The sequence below is a fragment of the Apus apus genome, chromosome 2 (assembly GCF_020740795.1).
Source record: "Apus apus isolate bApuApu2 chromosome 2, bApuApu2.pri.cur, whole genome shotgun sequence".
In the NCBI taxonomy this organism is placed as follows: Eukaryota; Metazoa; Chordata; class Aves; order Apodiformes; family Apodidae; genus Apus; species Apus apus.
In genome coordinates this window covers 94759828-94782714 of record NC_067283.1, presented here as the reverse complement: position 1 = coordinate 94782714, position 22887 = coordinate 94759828, and the positions used below count along the sequence as shown (strand labels likewise).

Genomic DNA, 22887 nt, shown 5'->3' with positions numbered 1-22887 from the left:
CCTGTCCTGAGGAAAATGGGTAGTGTTAATTAGCACACTTCTAGCAACATAGCTGGTAGTTCTCCACCTCTGGCCTACAGAAGGTAAGACACTTCAAAGCACAGAGAGAGGGAGACAAGCTCTGTGAAGGAAGCTTGAGGGATATTTTTTATTTCTACCTTAGTATGTAACTTAGATGAAGTAAGAACATTGAAATGATGATCTCAGTTTAGCAAAAGCACACAGTAGGCCAGTCCTTTAATACCTGAAAGCTTCCTGGTAGGTACAAGGACAGAGGATTTGTCTTAGAGCTGGTAACAGCCAACAGGCTTGTGACTTAATGCAAGGAGCATGTCTCCATCTGAGTCTGACAGTGTGATCAAGTAGGAAGAGCCAAGCTAGCTTAGAACTTAATGTTGTGGGTGGTCGTAGTCCAGCTGCAGCAAAATGCCCTGAAGATGGGGCTACGTTCCCTTGCCTCTCAAGTGAATTTGAAGCAGAGGTAGGTCATGCTACTCACAGCTACCTACCATAGCTGGTTAGAGTTAGTCCAAAGCTGTCTGTGCTGCCTTGCCTGGCTGTTGTGAGCATTATAGAACTGACACACCACCATCTCTCTTGAGACACGCTGCTAGTGAGGAGGTAGTGGTATGCAAGTTGATGTATGTATCTCACCTTTGCATGGCATGGCAGAGATGAAAGGTGTGCTTGAGTTGTATGTTATTCTGTGCAACTTCTAATTTATATCTTCAGATCTTTATCAAAAGCCATTTGAGCTTTGACTGAGTTCTCTTGAGTCTCTTAGGTCACAGAATAAATAAATAAATACTAAAATAACCTGCTTTGAAAGATAGCAAATTAGCCAGACAAGCATTGCTTAAAACTGTGAAGAATCAGTTACTGGTCTGCAGTAGGATAAGCCACTTTTGTCTAGTTATCCCTCGACATTTTTATGGCTCTTAATGTGCTGTTGATACAGGAGATAACAGGAATCTTTCTTCCTCTCTCTTCTTTTCTTGCAGAGATTTTGCACAAAAGCTAGCCAGTGCCCTAGCCCATAATCCCAACTCAGGACTCCATACGATCAACCTTGCTAGCAATCCACTTGAAGATAGAGGTACTGTAACATTTATGCTTTTGTCTTTTGACAGATGTAATAGGAGGATTGCTGCTGCTCTGTTCAGTTTTGCCTGAATAATAGGTTATTGTTCTGTGTGTGATGCTATTGCAAGTATCTGTTTTTCACAAGTGACTGAGAATTGCTGTTCTTTCTGATTTATGTGTATCCACTAGCTTGTTGAGAAATACTCAGGTGTCTTAAACCAGCCATGGGTTTCATTAGATTTCATTACATTTTCATAGAGCACAGTGACTGTTATGGACTATAGAGTAACTAAAGTGATGTGCATTTTTAAGGGCAATGTAATCAGTTGAAAGATGAAACATGACGCAAGTTTGTTGCTTGGATTGTATTTTCCTGATTGTTTTGTGGTTTTATTTCAGTCGTAATTCAGTACTTATTTCCAGTATTGAAACTACTCCTTTTTTCAGCATTGTGCCAGTTCATAGTGTTGCCAGTACTTGGAGATATTCAGTGATGCTGGCATAACTGGCATCCTTATGGGGCAAAGATGGAAAATCAAGCTGAACAGATCAGCTTTTCTCAGACTGGGCACTGCTAGGCATGATTTCAGTACATATCAAGTCAAGTAATTCCCCTCCCATGTCTATTCTCTTGTCACCCAAGAGGCATTTATTTTTAAAATAAGGTTACATTCTTTCAGTCTGGAGTTGTGACCCTTCAGCACTGCCCATGTGAGATTTCTGTTTGTTTCACTTAATTCATTCCAGGCACACAGTGTTCTGGGATCAGACTATCTCGTGCTCCTGTTGGGCCAGAAGAAAAATAAGAATTTTATACAGTGAATGTTTTCTTGTTTTACTTGTTTTGTTTTGGGGATATTTCCAGTCTCTTTGCTGTCATGATTCAAAAACGAAAAACTGTTCCTTTTGATTACAACGTGACTGACCCAGAATGTTGTTAAGACAGAACTTTGTAGGTGTTTCTCCTTGCTTGCTGGATCAGTGAGAAAAAAAAGATGGGAAGGGTTTTTCTCCTTTCCTCTCTTGTATTACTGTTCCTTAAGTATGAAAATACTTTTGTTTTTAACCTATTCAGAGTAGTTCTTATTTGAAATTGTTCACGTGAATTGCTATAACTCATCTGATTGCCTCCTGACTTATGCTTGGCCTCCTTAAGAATTTGTATCACATGAAAGCCAGTGTTTTGCTGAAGAACATTATTATTACAATGTGCCATAGGCCTAACTACATCATGCAAAAAATTCTGTTCTAAGATGGAAAAAAGGCTGTCACATTGTTGATTCAGCTTTTGAAGAAGTGTATTTACATTGTCTTATATGAAAGGTTTTTTTAAAAAGAATTTTTTTTTTTTTCTTGAAAGCAAAACAAATGACCAAACCATTTGGTAGATATTCTACGGTGCACATGATTTTTTTTTTTTTAAACATATATCAGTGTGGGTACTTTCTTTGCAACTAACCTATAGATTCAAAGCATTCTATGGTATCCATGTACAAGATAGAAGGGAAATGCAAAAACTAGAACTTGGAGAAATTTAGGTTTTTTCATTATCTCAGTCTCTCCTGTCACATACACAATTAAGATTTGACCTTTCTGTTAGAGAGTTACATAGGTTATATGAATACTTAAAGAGAAATTAACTATAATTGCAATGTGCAAATATGCATCTTTTCAGTTTAAGAAAGATTTATGTGTCCTGTGTTCTGATATTCACTGAATGCAAAGTGGATCTGACTTTATTAAGCTGAAGGAGCAGCAAACATTTCATAGATAAAAGCTGGAATAACAGAGATTCTTGTAAATGTAGAGATGTCAGAAACTATCTCTTGAAAAATCACCTTTGCAGGAACTGGAACTTTAACCAGATCGACTTGTGATTATAAGGGAAATAACAGAGTTGTGTGTATTATGGGGATTAATGTATCATTGTGCCTTGTTTGCACAAAAACCCTACCGTAAGTTATTATGTATTATTGAGCACAAATAAATAAAAACATTATATTATTACATTAATGTAACTGTATGCCCATAACATAACAAGTGCATTTATTTTCACTAAGGCATAGGACCTAGCTTCAGTTCAAACACAAGGCAGTGTTTATATGTAGTGATGCAACACTGAGACCAGTCTCTTAATTAATGATTGACTTTTCTTTATGATACTGTCAATATTTATGAGACTAACACCTGGAAAGTTTATTATCAGTCTTGGCTTTAAAATCTAGCCATGCTGAAGCAAAGATCAGAATTTAATCTCATCTGTTGTTAAAAATAATGCAAACCTGAATACTGAAGCCTAAAAATACTCAAATTCAAAGCTTTGTGCCTGGTTGCAATTAACTTTACTTCTGCCTTTAGAGCTCTTGTCTCTTTTATGAGGTTAGCAAGAATGGGTGACTTAAAGAGTGTTCAAGGGCCTGAGTAACCAGAAGGACTTTTCCTTCACCTGCTTCCTGTGTCTTGTAAAATGCTGATAATTGTTCAGCTCAGAGTGATAAGTGTCCTGTATATCATTAGCTAATACAAAGATGGAGAGGTAAAATTATTTGCTGCCCTTCTTACCCAAAATGCTTCACAATGAAAATTATATTTGTGATATCCTTAATGATTTGGATTGTACTCCTATTTCTCCTGACAGCACAAATCTACCTTGATTTTGAAAGTATATATTTGGACTAAACTAGCTCAGTAAAAGTGGACAGTCAATTACAGAATATGAATTGTGAGGCCTGCTTAAGATAGTTTGAACCTCCTACATCAGAGGAGCTAAAACAATTTTTTAATAGTAGGGCTATGAAAGAAAATCCTATTATGACTTGATCCATTCTTGCTGAAAGTTGGTGAAGACATCCAGTTAACATAGTGTTTTACAACAAATTATGCAAAGGTATAATCAGTCTAGTATTTTTGCAGTATAAGTAAAATACAGTATGTTGGTTTGAGCTGCATGGACACTGCATCTCTCACCAGCATTCGCAACGTGCTTGTACTGAGAGCATTACATAAACCTCTTAATAAATTCTACAAAATAGCTGCTCTTTCATTATCAATGATAAGTAAAACATGATCAAAGCAGAATAAACGTGTATGTGACATACTAGCAGACTGTTTCCTGTCTGAAAATGTGGAAAAGGGTTATCACCTTTTTCATTTACTCTGTTTTAAAACAAGTGAAAGGCTTTACCCCCTTTCTCTTTTCCCTTTTCTCACTAAGTTAACTGTAAAGGACTATATTTCACACCTCAGGTTAAGCCTGGAGTCTCTGTCTGGATTTATTCCTCTAATAAATGTTTCATTGTTTGGTTCTATTGTTATTTAGCATAAACCCTCTTAATTTAATTTCAGTCTTGCTCTTAAATGGGAGGATTAAGTTTATTGAGTGTGGAACTTGGATACTCTGAGAAAGGGCTCTAAAGAAAAGTGTTGGGTTTTTTTGGTGTTGTTTTGTTTTCTTATTTCATTGGATTTATGCTGGGGTAGTCTAGTCCCTGTCAGCATCTTAATGAACTTTTACTTTTTTGGGATCACAAGTGGTTGTAGCATTTTCAAGCCCATGTGCTTGCTCCACTCATGGATGGCTTGGTGAAGGTTTTAGGTTTGTAGGCTTTACCTCAGGAGAAGAGTTAGAGAATGTGGTTGCCTCTCTTGCCTCAACAGCTCTTCCTTTTAAAAGAGAATAAAAATAGTTGAAAGTTTCACGTGAACTATCATAGCTGAGGTTTATTTTGTGCTGTGTTTATTTAAAAAACTTATGTAATTTTTTTTTTTGGCTGAACTATAAAACTTAAACAGTCAGCACTTGGGAAATCTTTGACATGTATAATATCTTCCCTTTGACCCCTTCTCAAATGTATATGTGCATTGTATAGCTTTTAAACTAATTAAGGTGACTCACTCATTGTTAACAACAAAGTTCCTTGTCCATTCAGTAATTAACAAAGAAGAAATCTTGACTGCATCTGTCATTTCAAAGATTTATGCTTATAAAAAGACAGAGTAATTTTGGGCCTACCCCCACAGTTCCTCCTATAAAATTGTTTGCCCCAACGTGATTTTTCTCTTCATTCCCCCAACAGGTGTGTCATCTTTGAGCATCCAGTTCGCCAAGCTCCCAAAGGGACTGAAACATTTAAATTTATCTAAAACCTCCTTGTCACCTAAAGGTGTGTTTTATACATATACCTCTTTTTATGTTCAAAAACTTTCTGGCTTCCAGCCTAATAATACCTTTGTTTACCGGATGATAAAGTAATTAATTCTCTAATTGATTTACATGTGTATTCTTAGTGGCGCAGCTGCTTTTTTGCTGTCCTGGGTTGCTGAACATTGGGCTGGGTTGTGTGTCCCCTTCTGCGCTTTGAAAAACTCTTACTTTTGTAAGCTTTGGGCTTGAACCTATATTGTAAGGAAAGACTGAATTTAGAATTGGCATAAATATTGTGTTTCATATATACTTCAAAAATACGTCTGAAGCAAAAACGCGCAGGGAATTTCCCAAACATTTTGCACGCAATTATTTTGTGAAACCAAGTGTAGTGACACAATGACTGTTAAGTGTTATGTTCTGAGTAAAGATTTCTTTGTTTTATAATGTACAAATTTCCAATTTGATATTGTAATTGAAATGTTTTAAAAACAATAGCATTACTGAAATAAAAGTGAGAAGCTTTGAGCTTTTTCCATTGCTGTTTTACAAATAATAGACCTCTTAAAGGACTGCACAAACCCAGGGTTTCCTGTATAGAACATCGGTGTTGAAAACAGAATAAATGCACTGACATCTTCTAGCTTTTTCACAGATTTTGATGACCTGGAAAAGTTGAGTGAGTTACAGTCTATGAAGGACAATAGTTGATAAAAGATAGGAGCCAGGCTCTTTTATGCTTTTAATTATTACTCTGTGATGTTCAGATTCTGTGTTCCCTGAAGCTTTAAAGGTTGACCTGGGGGAGTATGAGCGGGGAGAGGCGTTTTTTGGTTTTTTCAGTGTTCTGAAAAGCTCTTCTTTTGCTTGAGTAAATAATAAACCCTAAACTGAATTTATTCAATAGCGATTGTCATTAAAAAGATGTTCTTGAACTCTGAGGTTGGTTTTTTTCAGCTGCTAACTCCATTTTTGGTGACAAGGAATTGGCTAAGAATCTTGACTAACGTCACATGTACTCTTGAGATTAAATGCTCATGAATTTGACAGAAACTCGTGCAGTTCTGGTGTGTTCATTTATCCCATACTTTTCTTCATGTGATCTGAATGATTTCATCAAGTGCTTGTGATCACTGAGTCAAGAGAACACTCTAGCTATGCTTCCATCTTCATAAAAAGTGAATGCCAGCTTGATGAAGCACATCCACAAAACTCTTGTCAGTAAAAATGAATTCTGAGGTTATGAAAAGAATTCAGAAGGTTTTAAACACAGTTTTTAGGACAATCTTTAAGCAAAAGCTGAAAATGTATTCCAATATGTCTAATACTGACCTCATGTGAATACTAGTCCAGACTGCATTGCAATTACTACCTATTCTCCATAGAGGAACATGTCACCTTGAATATTGTCCCATGGCAGCTCCTCAGAATTCCTTGAAAAAGTATATGCAGTGTCTTAAAATTGGAGTTCTAATAAGTCTCTGGACCTGAAGAAACCGAGCTTCATTTCTTCAGTTGTCTGCAAAGCTGATTCAGCCAGTTTTCCTATAACTTAAGAAGGCAGTGCTGAATTGGTTTTAACATGGGAAGCTATTTCTGAACTTGCAGTATTGAGAGGGGAATACGGTAATTTTTTTCTGTTGGGAAAGTCTAAAGGAGACCTTGAATCTTGGATTCGGTGCACTCCAAGGAACTTTTTTTTTTCTCCCCCAGTCTTTCTTTTTATTATTTTGAGACTTCCCATTTCAGAAATTTTGTACAATCCTTCACTGGTTTTGACCTTATTTAAAAAGCACTTTCTATTCAAGAGAAGTTTCTAAGATTGAGAAGTGAAGTTCAGGTGGTAACTTCCCAGCTGATCTTTCTTCAAATATTCTACCTCAAAGTTCCTGAGAGCTATTAACACTCTGAGTCTCCTGAGAGTGGTAAAAGAGCATGAGAAATTGTCTGCAAATGAAAGTGAGATTACTGTTAGAGTATAGCATGAATTGGGTGAAGTTCAAACAAAAAAATATTGATTTGAAGTTTCTGGTTAAATGGAATGTTCTAGTATACTCATTCAAAAGTAGGGCTTGCTTTTCTGAGCCCAAGCCAAAGGCTAATTACAAAAATCCTTCATTTGCATGGTTTGCCTTCAGTAATGTAGCTGATTTTGGGCAGTAGACCCTTTCTAAATGTGAAACAAGCAACAACATCACAGATTGATTGATAGATGCTCTTCTCACCCAAAGTCAGACACTAATCCTGAATTCCCAGAGTTGATTCTCATTAGTATATGCTGAGCTGGTGACAGTACATTATATTGATTTCTACTTCTTGTTGCTTAGAAATGATGTTGAGAAGATACAGTAAAGTGAATTCAGAACTATGAGCTTGAGAAGTTAAAGAGAGCTTTAGATCTTTCAAAAGTACTCATTTGCAGTTTACCTCTATAGAAAGGGTGTGGATTCAACAGTGCAATGTTATGATAAAAGAAAAATTACGCTGAATGAAAAAGTTTGGAGAAGGCAAAGATGTCACTGTGCTTCAATTCCTTTCAGTATCAAAAGCCTCCTGAAAGCAAGAGCCACACTACTAACATGGAAGACTTTCTTAATATTTGGAAGTTTGGAAAACTAAAGAACTGAAGTGTGGGGTATTTTGGTCTCTGGTGGCTTGCTAGCTGCTTCCTCCACATCCGTGCTGATAAATCCATTCCATTCTAGCTGAGAATTGAAGAATGGACATGTTCTGTCAATTGAATGACAGTCCATTTTCACTGACCAGTGGCTTTGAGAAGTTGCCCAGTATTGGGCAATATCAAAACACCTGCCTGCTTCATAGCTTTGGCCTGGCACTTAGAAAACACATGCATGGAAGAAAAACATGCATGTACTGCTTGGAAGGCAACAACAGCCGTCTGCATTAAAGTAAAGATTTGGTGATAAGCTACAGAACCCTCAGATGAAAGTTAAATTTGCTGCAAGTAGCCATGTCCTAATTTTTATTTTTAAAAGCTGAAGAATTTTAGAGAAAGAAAGCTCTGACTAGTTTGTTCCCAATATGAGCTTTTGAATTTTAATGTGGAAAATATGGATTTGTTCTGATCAAGAATTGAGTCTTTACGCATCTCTGGATACTTTAATTAACTAACTATTTTGCTAAAGTGACAGACAAATATGTAGTTGAAATATTTAATTTCTAGGCCTCGTCAGTTGCTTTTGAAGTTCTGGCAATTATAATTGTTAATGTACTTGATCTTCCACAGATGCTTTCATCTACTTCCACAGATACTTTTATCTAAATATTATTGTTTACAGAGAGACACAGTCTTGACATCATGAAGTAAACTCCATTTTAAAAATCAAAATGGGATTGCACTGTTAAAGACATTGCAGACTTCACAAAAAGACTTCTTCCCTGGATCCAGGACCTATAATACATAGTGGCTCCATCAGGGCAGCTGATGGAGTGTGGTCTGGGCAAAACTGGGCATGCTGTGACAGGGAAGGGTCTTGGATCTGCCTGCTGACCTGTATTCCTCTGCAGTACAGTGTTAGTAACAGGAGGCCATGTAGCATTCATGTATGCCCGAGTTCACAGCAGTTGTGCATTGGCAGGGCCTGGGCTGGTTTTGTCTAGGGGAGACAGTTCAGTACTGACATGTTTTTCTTTGGCAGGGGTGAACAGCCTTTCCCAGTCACTGAGTGCCAACTCGCTGATCGCAAACACGCTTGTCGATCTCGACCTCTCAGGGAACGCGCTCCGTGGGGATGATCTCTCAGTAAGCACTTTCTTCTCATTTAATGAGTTAATGGATGGATGTTTTCATTAATTCTAAGAGAAGGACAAAGCCATTTTGTTTAGATCCTTTTTTGCCTTTATTTCAGTGCACTTCTAGCAGGGATAGAAAATAACATTTTGATCTCTACTCTTCAGTAAATAGTCAGAAGATTAAACTGCTCCACACAACTGAACAAATCCACATAATTTTAGTTCATGCTTTTAGTCCTTGCCTTGTACTGATGAGAAAACTGCAGTGTGCCACTTGTTTCAGTGGACTTACCATGTTTCCTGAATTCTGTTTGAAAGTGACCAAAACACAATTTAAAAAGCTCAACTTCCTTTTAGTGATAAGTATATTATAAATTTTTCATTGGAAGACTGGAAACAATTTATTTTGACTTTAACTTCAAAAGACCTAATAAATTTCTGGTTTTCTGTGTTTTTGTTTGTATAAATAAATCTGTGCACCTCCTTTACACTTGTTATTGAAGCTTTGAAGAACTTTTTAAATTCCTTTGTTCAGCTTATTGTTGCCATAGAGGTGCAGCTGAGTTTTCTGCATAACAAAATCCACTTCTTTCTCAATTTGTATGTATTCACTTTTTCACTGTTACATCTGTGTTTCTCTTACATCAAAAGTTGTGTGTAGATAAGTTTTGAATGCTTTAAATATTGAGCATCTAAAATATGCAACACTAGAGACACCCAATCTTGTAATTAAAAGTGCAGTCAGATGTGACTCTGAGACATTTTGACAAATCTTCCTAGTTTCAGATTCAGAAGCATGTTCATATAAATATTCTTTTCAGACATAAGAGGTGAAAGTTTCAGTGGGAAAACAGAATTTAAAAGGTAGCAAAGAGTTAAATGGTAAATAAAGACACACGGTGAATTACACTTTTACAACAGAATGACATAGCAAATAATGTAAAAAAAGAAAAAACAAAAGTACAATAAATAAAAATACAAAAAGTGAGGCTTTTCTTAGCCACTCAGAGGGAGACAGATGGTATTAAGACTGAGGTCTCTTAATCTATGGAACAACTTTCCAAAAGGAATAAGGAAAGCCTGTTATTTAGCAATTGGAAGAAACCCTAGCAAAGTGCAGATATTTTTAAAGCAGGGACCTTTCTTGCTCTGTAGGTACAGGGTCTAAATGACCTAATTTTTAGAAAGATGGTTCTATTTTAGGAATGTTGAACGTGCCCTGTTTGGCTGGATTTCATGTGGAGTTGAGCATTCTACATTTCTGTGAATTAGGTCATTTTTTTTCTGTGTTGTTCTTTGAGACTAAAAAGACCCCAAAATAAAGCACCATATAGTAGGAAGTTTTACATACACTAAAATTTGTGACAGATCCTATGCAGTACTGAAGCCATCAATATTGAGATCTTGTCACCTGCTGTGTATTCTCCCTTACGCCTTTAATGCACTGCTAAAAATAAGAAATGACCATGGGCTTCAGACACAAATTAGTTGCTTTCCTTGTGCTTAAAGGGGCTGGTTTAAACTTACAAATCAATTAACCTTTCTGAAGTGTAACAGCAATCTGAGTGACATTCCAAGGTATTTCTAACTAAATCAATTGTCTATTGCTGTGAAAATGAATTGAAGAGTAACTCAAGACTTCTTGTATTAAGAGATGTTTGGTAGATATAGTCAGAACACTGTATTTTCTCCTCTGTTTTAAAAATTGTAGCCTTCAAAAGTGAAACAGATTGTATTGATTAGGTGAAAAAATGTTTCAGACTCAGCTCTTGTAGTACTGTTTTACAATAAAGCCTAAAATGTAATGAGAAGTAGCAATCCAGTAATTGCTGTAATAATAACAAAAATTTTTTTTTCTCCATTAATTATAGAGTCTGTACAATTTTTTGGCCCAGCCAAATGCTCTTGTTCATCTGGATTTATCCAATACGGAATGTGCACTAGATATGGTAATTTATTTTTTTTTTGGGGGTGGAAATTCAAGTAACAAGGAAACATTACCCCACCTTGTATCCTGAGGTACTTCTGTGTGTTAATATAGAGTAAAATCAATCATCTTTGTTTTAAACCAGGTGAGTGGAGCCCTCCTTCGTGGTTGTCTTCAACATCTAGCTGTCCTTAACCTCTCTAGGACTCTCTTTTCTCACAGGTACAGTTTAAATGTAATTACTCCTAACTCCTGCAATATTTTGTTTTATAATTACTTGCTGTCATGTTGCACTTTTATTTTTAAGAAGAAACCTAAGACTATAGAAGTCTTAGATATCTTAGTTCTCTATGAAATAGGTATTATTTATTCCAGGCAAAATATTTTCTTTCTGCTGTTTGCTAGATGGCTGTAAAATAAGCTACCTTGTCTAATATGTTTTTTGTGATATTGATGCACTGGAAAGTCTATATATAACTTTTGTCTCTAAGAAGCACAACATCAGGCTTTGATGTCTGACTGACTTGACTCCTCTTAAACTTGTTTTTTAAAGTTTGTTATTTTTCATTAATTGATGATGGTTACTAATGCTTATTTCCTTTTTTTGTCCTCTTCTGAGAGGAAGTCTCTTTGCAAGTCTTTGAGACTGAGCATTGACTTTGTAGAACACTTGCTTTATAGAAAATACTAACATTAGCTTCCTTTTTCTTCAACTTGGTGTCTTGGGTCCATATTAGAGACGATAACTTGTTGAGGGTCAGCTACTACAGCACTGGATAATTATTTCTAGTGGTAAAAAGGCGATTTCAGGGCGTTTGTAATGTCCTGTTTGCTCTTCTGCTCGTAAGGTAGAAGTATGTTCACTGTTAACCAAACCTAAATGATCATCCTTCATAGTTCACCTAGCAGAAGCTAGATAGTAATGGCTTCTGTGCAGCAGTGCAATGCTGAGAATTGGTTGTTGCATCAACATTTTGATGACAATATATTTCTAAGCTAATTGAGAGCTACTGATTACAGAGTGTTGAAGGTAGAGCAAATTAAGCATGTAAACAATCATTACAATTCTGATGGCTTGCATTTGCTGTTTATTGAATTGAGGAGTGTCTAGATGCTACTTCTTAATGAATTTGTTTACTTGCAGAAAAGGAAAAGAAGTCCCTCCCTCCTTCAAACAGTTTTTCAGCAGCTCATTGGCGTTGAAGCAGATTAATCTTTCAGGAACTAAACTCCCTCCTGAGCCTCTAAAGTAAGAATTTAATTTCATTTTCTCCTGTTGCCTAAAACCTAGTTTGCATTGTTATTATGTGAGTGCCACATATAAAAAATGAAAGGATTTTGGTTTGTTTTTTTTCTCCGTTGTACATTATTGATATTGCAAGAGTGAGTTTCTTAATGATCATGCATTCAAGAAATGTTTCAATCTCACTGTTGAGACTATTAATCATATTTTGTTCTGTGGGAATGTCACAGCTGTTTTGCTTTCCTCAACATTTTTGGTGATATATTTTTACATTGTGGCTTACCAACAGATCCTTTTGCTTCACAATAAAATGGGATTATGTAGTTGTATGAGTGCCATTCCTTTGAGGCTGCAGTGCTGCATTGGCCTTTGTAAAACTGGACCTGTTTCAATGCTTGGGAGGAGAAAGCTGTTACATAGAGCTGTGTCCTCCTTTTGTGGGGACAGACAATGGCAGCAGCTTCTAGGAATGCTAAGTGTAATGCATCTCCTTGCTGTATGTCAGCCATCCTGTGGCTTAGAGGTTCTTTCTGGTGATGTGGATTTGACACTTCCATTGCCCACCCAGCAGTGGAGAGAAACTTCTCTTGCAGCCTAATGCAGCCAGAGGGCAACTGTGTAGCAGTGTGTCACCCTTCCTGTGACATGTGTGGGTTTGAACTGTGTTGAACTGTCCAAACACAAAATGTAAAGGTGCCTTTTAAAGTCAAGCTAGGTCTATATAGATAGGTCTAATAAACAATTACGTGATTCTGACAGAATCCTTGTGTTTATTCGGCTAAATTAAAAAAAGGGTTCTTTTCAGAGTGTCAGCTTGCTAGCTAATATGCATTAAAACATACATAAACCTATCCGAGGTAGACATCTAGACATGTTCACTAACCATTTTGGGGAACACGCCTCCAAAATCCTAATCTGGACACACATATAGATGCGTGTGTATATATACTGTGGTTGCAATCCTGTCTTCTGAGGGAGAACAAGGATGGGAAGTGGGCAGTAGCTCAGCAAGGGTGTAGCTAAAGAAAGGAATTTGATGGCAAGATCAGAGATGTGAGGTATAAGGAGTAGTTAGTGAAGTACTGGATGAAAGTTTTTGATACAATCTGGGGGAAGCTAAGGGAGAGGAAAGTGACAAGTGCCACACAGGAAATAGTACTGTACATTGGTTTGGGCTATTTTTTCTTAATGCACTTTGACATTGGAGAGGACTGTGCAAAATGATGCTTGAGATGCACTAGATTGAAGTCATTATTCAACTGGAGAGGCCTATCATTTTAGCTTTGATCTTTCACTCTGTTCTGTGTGATACACTTGGTTGTTGTCTTGCTTGCTTAGACTTTGCTAAGATTAAGAAACTATAGCACTGATGTGTTTTCAAACAGAAGGTGATAATTGAGAAACACATTGGTTCTGGTTAATTTAGGGCTATAAATTCTCTGGTGCAGCACAGCAGGGAGCTATGTTTAATGAAGCAAGAAGAATGGAGGATGTATGTAACTAATACACAAGACAATCTTATCAGTGCTATAGGAGAAAAAAGAATGCTGGGATGCACTTGAATTTATCTACGCAGATTAGGGAAGGTGAGAAGCCCCAGACAGTAAGGTTCATATTTAGCTCTTCTCCTTAGCATGTTTAGTATCTCCTGGGGTGTGAGAAGTTTTGACAGGTGAGTGCTCTACAAATACCTGTGCTCAAGAAAGTTGTTATATTAATTTATCCCAAATTCTTGTACCCCTTGATCTGCCAGTTTTGCAGCAGATGAGATCTTCCTTTTTCAGCTGAAGTGATCTGTATTGGCAAAAACCTACTTTGTTGATAATGTTTAAGTTAATCTGGCTCAATTTGACTGAATTGGGTTAGGGGGAGTTACTTTCATGGCCGGAGTTGGTGGAAGCAAAATGATAGGTAGTGTAGGAAGAACTGAGAACAGTAATTTCTTTCTCCAGCTCATACAGCACCCAAAAGGAGCATCTGTCCAATGTCCAGCTGGATAGAGATGATCTTAGCATGTCCATGCCCATCTCAGCTGGCTAGAATTTTGGCATGTGTTTCTTTTGTTTTGTTTTGATCACAGTGTTCACCTCTGCCTAGGAGGTAGGACAGTGCTCTTAATATATATTAGAATAGTTTCCTTGGTGTGCTTTTTCTCTGACCTAAGTTTTTCCTTCAGTCTGAGCTGAGTGTATTTCACAACAATACAGAGAACTATGATCTGCAGTGCACCTTGCTTTCCCTCTCAAACCCTGCCTGGATTGACTAATGCACTTGAGAAGCATCCTGTGGAAGTTAATCTGGTTTAGCAAGGACTGAGTACATGCTATATCCTGCGGCAGCTGCTTAGCCTTATGATCTTAACTCTAAGAAATAACAAAGCTTCTACAGAACAATCAAGATCATAGGAAGAAGATGGGAACACTTTTTTCAGACAGACTTGTTTGTCATTACCAAGATTGCAATAGCCCATGAGGGATGATTTCTAGAAGGAAAAATAAAAATGACATGATGTGTGATAAAAGTACGTCTCTGGCATCTTCAATCAGTGCATGTCAAAAAGCTTTTTGACAACATGGGCCTTGGAACTGTCCTATGACAAAGGAGAGGAGTTCTTGGTTTGTGTTAATGTACCAGAGGTCAGAGTTGGATGTGTGATTCAAGATCAAATGTGCCTACAGAAAAGAGAAGTGGTAAATTGCAGATACCTGACACTCTGGAGTCTCAAATTCCCTTTATTGTTATTTTATTTCTTTCTTAGCAACTTCCTTTAGATCAACAGTTGTGGTATGTTCAGTCACATATTCTATATCTCAGTGGGTTTAAAGATAATGGTTGAGCAGTGCAGTCAGGGAAAGAGATGAACTTGCTTGTACAGTGATGGACCTGTTAATAAAGTCAGGCCTTTCAGGGAAGACGTTTGTTAATAAAGCTGTACTGTTCATGTACATAACTGAGTACAAGCTAATGTTCCATCACAGATAGCTCTTTTTTTTTTTTTTTAAACCAAGTGGAACAGTTTATACTCGTTTTGTTTTGTTTTGCTCAAGTATATGTTGGTGTTTTTGTTCATTTACAGACGTTGCCAAAAGTTGTATTTTGATCTGTCAGTGCTATAACGACAAGTCTCTGATATGCTTCTCATGCAAATGCTGATTACAAGGCCATTTCTTGCATTCTCCATGTACCATAGCTGACAAGACCTTTCCATGTATTGCCATGTGTTGGATTTAAACATGGTTACTAAGTATAATTATGTCTGCCTTCAGTGCCTTTGAGTGCTAGTGATTTTTCATGACAAAGAATTGAGAAATCATGAGATTTTCCTAAGGATGAGTTTATAAGGAACAGGTTAGGGAAAAAAAACTAACCTTTTTTTTCTTCCTGTGAAGAGCATACATTTGAAGCAACACTGTCTCTTAAATCTGCATTTTTTTATGGTTGCACTGTGTTTTTTAGGTTGCCTCAAGATGTTTCAGAAGTTCTTCGCAGAGTTGTAATCAGACAGACAAAGCTTGAATAAAAGCATGTTTGGGAAAGAAATATAGACAAGAATAATCTGAAAACTTATAAAAACAGTTGCTGACATTTCACCTTTTTTTCAAAGTCTGCATATTTGTAGCTTAAGAAGTAAATATGCACATGATACTTGCCTTTGTTAATGGTGAGGATCTACTTAACGTTTATACCTGCAGAGTAGATATAAATAGCTTTACATGAAAAACCTTCCTGGGGCACAAACATTTTAAATATGGCTTCTACACACCACTTGCACAGCAGGTGTATAGGCAAATGGCTTAGCAAAACAGATTGTTGGTTTGGTTTTTTTTTTCTCCATGCATCAGTAATTTGAATTTTGTTAGCTTGCTTTTGGCTGAAATGAAGTTTGGGGGGCAAGTCCTTCTGTTTCTCTGTTCCAACATCTACTCTAAAGATACTGGAAGGCTTACACAGATTGTGTTTGCTGCTTCTCTAAGACATATACTGTTGTGCTTATGTGGAAACAAACTTCTGTAAGGCTTTAAAGGTGGATTTATGGAGTCGTGATCAGTCATTGCTGTAATTCTCTGCTGTTTTGCCTAAAGACAAAGGACATCGTTGTCTGGGAATATCGTTTTGAAATCTGTAAATATTTATTGGGTTGCACAAGTGGAGAATTGTGTGATAGTTGAACATGATCCAGCATTTGAGTGTTGCAGACACTGTGCTTGGCTGAAATGGCTGGCATCTTGCATATATTACAACCCCCATTTTTTCCTGAACTTTTTGAAAATCAGAGAGTTAGTATGGATGTACAACAGAAGACTCCTTTTGTATGCATTTGGTGCTCTTTGAAACAGATGAAGAAAATACATCTCTTATTAAAAGTTGATGCGGCATGAGCTTTATGGTTCCTTTGTTAGCCTTTCATCCCTGCAGTTTTTGAAGCTGCTAGAGTGTTTTAAGCTTGGCAGGTTTGTGCTGCCATTGTCATTTTAAAAATAACTGTTTAGCTGGTGTGGTTTTGTTTTTAAATGGTTCTTCACATTATAGGTGTATTAACCCGTGATTGCTTAGATGGATGATGATGTAAACCTGCTTCTTTTTTTTTTTTTTTAAATGGTTCTAAAATTGATCTTTTTCAGAGCGCTTTTATTAGGCCTGGCTTGCAATCACAATCTGAAGGAGGTGTCTTTAGATCTCAGTAGCTGTGAGGTAAGAAATATTTATCAGGATATGTTCAAAAGATGCAATGGTGTGGAATCAAAGTTCCTGTGAAATCCACTGGGCGAGATATTCTTCCTCTCTAGGCAAAAGTTGTAGAACCTAGAGAAGCAGTTGTGGTAAAAATCAGCTGCTGTGTGTTAACAGCATCATCCTAAATACTGAGCACAGAGGTCCGAAGCACCTGCAGCATCTGATTGGCAAAACCCTCCTTGCAGCATAAGCTGTTCTAGATACTGAGCCAGTGCCCTGTTTGCTGCTTGGCAGAAGCTTTCTGGTGCTGTGATTACACAGGACCCTGAGGCAGGACTTCCAAGGTGCCCAAATGTGAATGGTTCACAGGAAGCTGCATGCCCTGAAGACATGTCTGTGGTTTGTCTTCCTTCAGAACCAGAGACATGCTTCCTTTTCTGCAGTTATGCTTTTTTTAACCTTGGAAGAAATTCTACCTTCCTAAACAATCAATAAATTCAGGCCAATAGGAGATTTTGGTAAGAGCTGATCAAAGCACACCATTGACTCGAGAGACTCTGTGCAAATGGCTTAAATATCTCAAGAATAAATAAAACCAATTGTGATTCACTTTATCTTGTTCCCTCTTGCTTCTCTGTGCTTTGCTGTTCACTGTTTCTCAGGATTGTCCATACTCTGCAGGATGATACCTGCATGGCTACAACTTGTGACAAAAGATCAGCCAGGACCCTGGGGAACCAGTAAGGCAAAGTTACATGGAGAACTGTGTAGACTTTTGCCAAAAACAAGACAAACCAGTGTTTTGCTTAAGCCTTCTGTAGTTGAGTGGCCACCTTTTTTGAGCTGCAAAGAAAGCCTCTCACTTGTTAGGCAGATCTTTCAAGTCCATCACCTGAATATTAATTGTTTTGGAAGTGGCTTTCAAATGCAGTGATTTCCCTCTAAGTAGAAACCACGAGATTTGATGAACATGTTGAGGTGCAGTAAGTTTTCCCTTAGGCTTGTGGTCAGTTGCTTTTGGAATGTGCACAGGTTTACTTTTGAAGAAAAAAACAAATGATTGTGAATACATTTCATAGTTTGTTTTGCTATTTTATACTTTTTTTCAAAGTGGCATTACTTTGAAGAATTATTACATGTAAATTCCAAATAGAAAAGCTTTTCAAGTCAAGTACACATGCTTCTGACTTCTGAGCAGAGACATCAGACAGATGATAATTTTTCTTTCAGGAGGAGGAAGGAGAAGGGAGGACTAATTAAAGGAATAAAAATGATGTCCTGGAATCATAACCTGAAAGGAATAAATCAATAAAACACAAACATAAGTAATGAGAATATAAATTAGCATGTAAATCAATGAGGGCTGTCAGGAGTGAAAACAAGCCTTTCATTAAGTAACCCCCAGGATGGGATACAGAGGAGCCCGTTGAGGAGCGATTAGCAGTGATGGACACCAAAGTACAAGTGGTTATGGCCGACTCATGACAGAAAGGAAGGAGTCATGCCCAACTCATGGTGTTGCATTCCTGTAGCTGGTCTCTCCAAACTGACAGCACTACCTTAGATCTTTCCCTTCACATTTTTTTCACATCACTGAGCTTTATCCATTCTCATGTGCTTTGGAAAGAAGAAGTTACGCTTCCACTGGCAGGGGAGCTGATGTGCCAGGAGCTGGGAGTACTCTCAGTGGCACCAGCACCACAAGGTCCTGCTCCACCTCTCCCTGACTTGCTGTGATCTGGGATGGGTAAGCTGCACCCAGAGACAGAGCTGTGGGAAGCTTGGAGCCAGTGACCTGCACTACTCCCAGTTCCTGCAAGCACGCGCTGTTAGGACGCTATGAAGCTGATGCTTCAGCTTTGGTCTTCTCTTTCCTACATCAGGCAAGCTGTACTCAACTATGGAAGGATAAATCTCTCTGTAACTTCCCTCTCCCACCACTTTTCATTTGCTCCCATTATTTTCTGATATATTAACTCCAGCTTAATCATTTTGTATTGCTTGTTTATTGTTTTATTAATATTATTTTTACTATGAAAATTACGTTTTTATTTCTACCTGCTCAGCACTGATGTATTTCACTCTTTTCCTTTCTGCTTCCCTTAGCTTGGTCACTGTGTAAGTACCCTCCACGCTTTACCTTAATTGTTAAATCAGTAGGCAGCTTTGTTTGCCCTTCACCTATTGGTGCCTCATAGCTTTGAACACACTTGGCATTTTTAATTGTTGAACGGTTATTCTTAATTTTCTGAATAAGAGCTTCTATTTGTAGTCTTAGAAGTATGTCATGTAGGAGATGTTGCAGAGATGGATTTTTTTTCAGCATCACAGCCCATGTTGATGAATAGCCCTTCAATTAACCTCTGCTTTTATAAATATATATAAATACAGTTGCAATAAATTTTGATCCTAAAATTCCAGTTGCTGTCTTCATCTTCAGATTAAATAAACATCACCATTTGTGCACATGAAATGTTTGTGCATTAAAGATTTTGAATATAGAGTTAGCAGTACAAGATTGAAAGCTGCTCCTGCAAAATTGTCCGCTTCAGCCTTCAAAGTATATATAGCATAAGCATTTGGATTTTATCTACTGTGAATATAATTTTAGTGTATAGAACTTTTACCTTATCAACATCCAATCCAAAACTGTATGTAATCTGCCAGTTCCATGGATTCTGCAATAAGAGATGTGACACTCTGTGTAGCATATTTGTCTTGTGGTGGGCCATGCTGGGAGAGCAGCACAGAGTAAAACTGAATTATTTTGACATTTTTACAGCAAATACTACAAGTGCTCTTACAAAATAAAGTTGAATTAAAATTGTCCAAATACAGACTTGAATCTGACTGTTCTTGGGAGGATAGGTTGCAGGATAGGTAGGCTTTGTTTTATGCAGAAGAGGGCCTTATATTCTATATTTCTTGCACTTCCACATGTGACTCCTGATTTACGTTTTGTCTTTGACCACCACTGTTTTAAATGCTCAGACAAGTTGTTGAGCAGCTTGTTAACAAATCACGTATCTCAAACTTTTTTTAAGTGCCAAACCAAATCTTTATTGAGAAATTCTTCTAGGAGGCATTTGTGGTTACTTAATTGTAGCATGGATAAAAGAAACTAAAGACAGAATTTTCATCAGGTTGATTCAGGATATTTAACCAAGTAAGAAATAAATATTTTTGTAGAACTTCTCCCTTCTTGCTGAAGTCTTTTTCTGGGGATATTCATAAAGTGAAATGTACTCTATACAGTTAGTATAGCTGCAAGAAATAAGGAAATGCATCTTTGGAAAAAAATAGTAAAAAGTTGTGTTGTTTAATTCAGTAGAATTAGTAAGTAAGTGTGCAAGTTTTAATAACTTTGATTCTTAAGGCTGATGTTTTCCCTTAGGCCATTTCATTGTGTTTTTTTCATTAAATCCAGACTTTCTTTTATATTAATTTAGTATTTCAGATGATTAATATAATAATTGATACTTTCCAGCTAGGCATTTTTGTTATTGTTGCTGTTTTTTCTCATTTATGCCTATGTTTAAATTAAGAATAAGAGAAATTACTGGTTTCTCTTGTTCATGGTCTTTTGGGGCCATTTTACAATTGGATTATTTAAACTTTCAGTGATAGGGGAACATAAGTTTGTTGAATTTTTTTTTTTATATATATTTGATTTGCTACTCATCTTTGATCAGAGCATGCTAGCATTGTGCTAAGAGCTGAAAGAAGATTCTCACTATAAGCCCTAACTCTAGTGGCATTCAAGGGTGACAGTGTTGCATGCTTATAGACTGGGCTATGTTTTTAATTTTTATTTCACTGGATGTTGGAAGTGTCCTGGCCCTTTCAGGTAGAGAATCCTCACCAATGTCCTGCAGTCACTGCCTGGCACAAGTCCTAAAGGATTCTTTGTGTCTGTACCTTTTGAATATTGCCCTGATTAAACTGCTTAGCAGTAGTTTTAAGAGAAAGGAGAGTCCCTTTTCTCATTTATATGCAAATAGTGAGAGCAAAGGATGAGACTACGAGGAATGTGTGCATAGGCTGTCATGTTGAAGTGCGTGACTTCTGTTGCTACTGGTTTTGCCTCTGGTAGTGCCTTCTGTATTCACAAAGCTCCTACCACTGTTTTCTGTGTGATTTTGCAACCGTGACTAGTTTGCAAAAATGGATGATGTTTTGTCTCTAGTTAAGATCGGGAGGTGCGCAAGTCTTGGAAGGATGCATTACAGAAATACACAATATCACCAGCCTAGATATTTCAGACAATGGTAAGTATACAGAACAGGAGTGGAGGGTTGTGCAGCTCCAGAAACACTTTTTCTTTCAGCTCATGGTGTAATTAAAGGATGGTCACTCTTGCTTTATGGTTATTGGCTATACTGGTTACAGAAATCTCTCAATACAGAACTCTTATTGCTATAAAATATGTAAGAAATGTTTACAGACTAACTAACCTCAGAAGTTTAATGTTGTTTGAGATAAATGTGACACAGCAGAATAACTTGCAAGCATCATATTAGAGCTAGAGGAAAGTGGGTTTAAGTACAAAAGGATGAGAAGCTAAATGAGAAATGAAAATGTGGTGATAAAAGAAAAGGAAAGATCAGATAAAGAATATAGCTGAGAATGTGATACTGAAGAAGCAGGAGAGGGAAATCTGGAGCAAACAGTCAACCAGCTTCAGGTCAGAGAAAGCCTGTTTGAGTCTTTGGAAAATTCTTGGACTATTGCTGCTTTGGAGGCTGTGTGCATCCTAGCTGGGAATACCAGCTGGCTTCTCATCTTGCAAATTCAAGTTGATGATGTATGGAATGTAAGAATTCACCTGCTGTGTTTGTCCTCTGACAGCCAACTGTGGAAATATTTCAGAAAGATTCTCCCAGTATAGTTGAATGCCCCAGAAAGGTGTGGGATAAGTTGGCATGTGGAATGCTTTTGGAGCTACTGGCTCAGGCCACTTACGTAAACAGATTTATTGCTATAAGTAGGTATGACATCTAAATTAACCTGCAGATCTGGACCTAAAGTCATTGTAACCTAAATAGTGGAAAGCTACAGCAAGTTATTTTTCTTACTCAGGAGTAGAATAAAATTTAGCTTAGTTTTCAGGTAATTTTATTCATAGCTTGTTATGTTAGCCTTTTTGCAACTGAAGGCCTTGAGACCTTGTTGGAACACAGCTCTCCTGCAACTAAATAGACTAAGGCTAATAGGTCTCAAAATTCTCAAAGGAACTTAAAGGCTGCCTGACAATACAAGGAACTACTCTTGAGCAGTTGGACTATGGATAAGGGACAACATTTCTCTCCCATGTTTTTGAGGGGTGCCTTCAATGGCTGATTAGTATGCAGATTTAAAGGGCTCATTTTAGAGAAAGCATTTATTGTCATAGAAAAACAGAGGCAAAAAATAGAAAAATATATATTCTAAAAAAAAAAAGTGGATTTTTTTTTTTCCAGAGCTCTTGGAAGTCAGTGCACTAATATAATTACATGAATGAATATAGCATTAATAATTGGACCCTGAGTCTTTTGTGAAAATGTGTTTTAATTCTTAATCTAATCTGATTCTTTACAGGCCTAGAATCTGACCTCTCAACCCTTGTAGTCTGGCTTAGTAAAAACCGATCGATAAGGCACTTGGCATTAGGCAAAAACTTTAACAACATGAAATCCAAGTAAGGCTTTTCTTTCTTTTAAATAACAACCAAATGGATGAGAAGAAGCTGCTGATTTCATCATCTTCCTAACTTTTCTTCCCTCAGAAATCTCACTCCAGTACTTGATAATTTAGTTCAGATGATTCAAGACGAGGATTCAGTGAGTATCTTTCTCCCTACTATCATCATGTGATTTGTACCCTCACAGCCTATTTCTGGTAATTTTATTCACTGTGTTAATTTGCTGCATGAGATTTGATCATGATCCTGCACAGATACATCCAACATTTTTGTTTTAATTTTTTTCATTAGTAATCTGGATTATGTGTAGCATGTAGGTCAATGCTTCATAGGATATGCTTAGGATCTGTGCTTGTTGAAAAATATTAACTCTAAATGGTTGG

The 22887-nt window shown here is 37.2% G+C and overlaps 1 protein-coding gene across 6 annotated transcripts in view; it reads left to right on the top strand.

Annotated features, from left to right (window-relative positions):
- Positions 1-22887, top strand: part of CARMIL1 (capping protein regulator and myosin 1 linker 1) — a 193922-nt gene that overhangs the window by 99944 nt on the left and 71091 nt on the right. For 3 of the 6 annotated variants that reach the window (XM_051609133.1, XM_051609131.1, XM_051609135.1), the window contains exons 11-21: positions 1002-1096; positions 5160-5246; positions 8887-8990; positions 10852-10929; positions 11053-11129; positions 12052-12156; positions 16773-16842; positions 18931-18942; positions 21011-21092; positions 22402-22501; positions 22589-22643. In XM_051609133.1, coding sequence (XP_051465093.1) covers positions 1002-1096; positions 5160-5246; positions 8887-8990; positions 10852-10929; positions 11053-11129; positions 12052-12156; positions 16773-16842; positions 18931-18942; positions 21011-21092; positions 22402-22501; positions 22589-22643 — 865 coding nt within the window. The remainder of the gene's footprint in view (positions 1-1001; positions 1097-5159; positions 5247-8886; positions 8991-10851; positions 10930-11052; positions 11130-12051; positions 12157-16772; positions 16843-18930; positions 18943-21010; positions 21093-22401; positions 22502-22588; positions 22644-22887) is intronic. The other 3 variants (XM_051609134.1, XM_051609132.1, XM_051609137.1) reach the window with 1 other exon arrangement.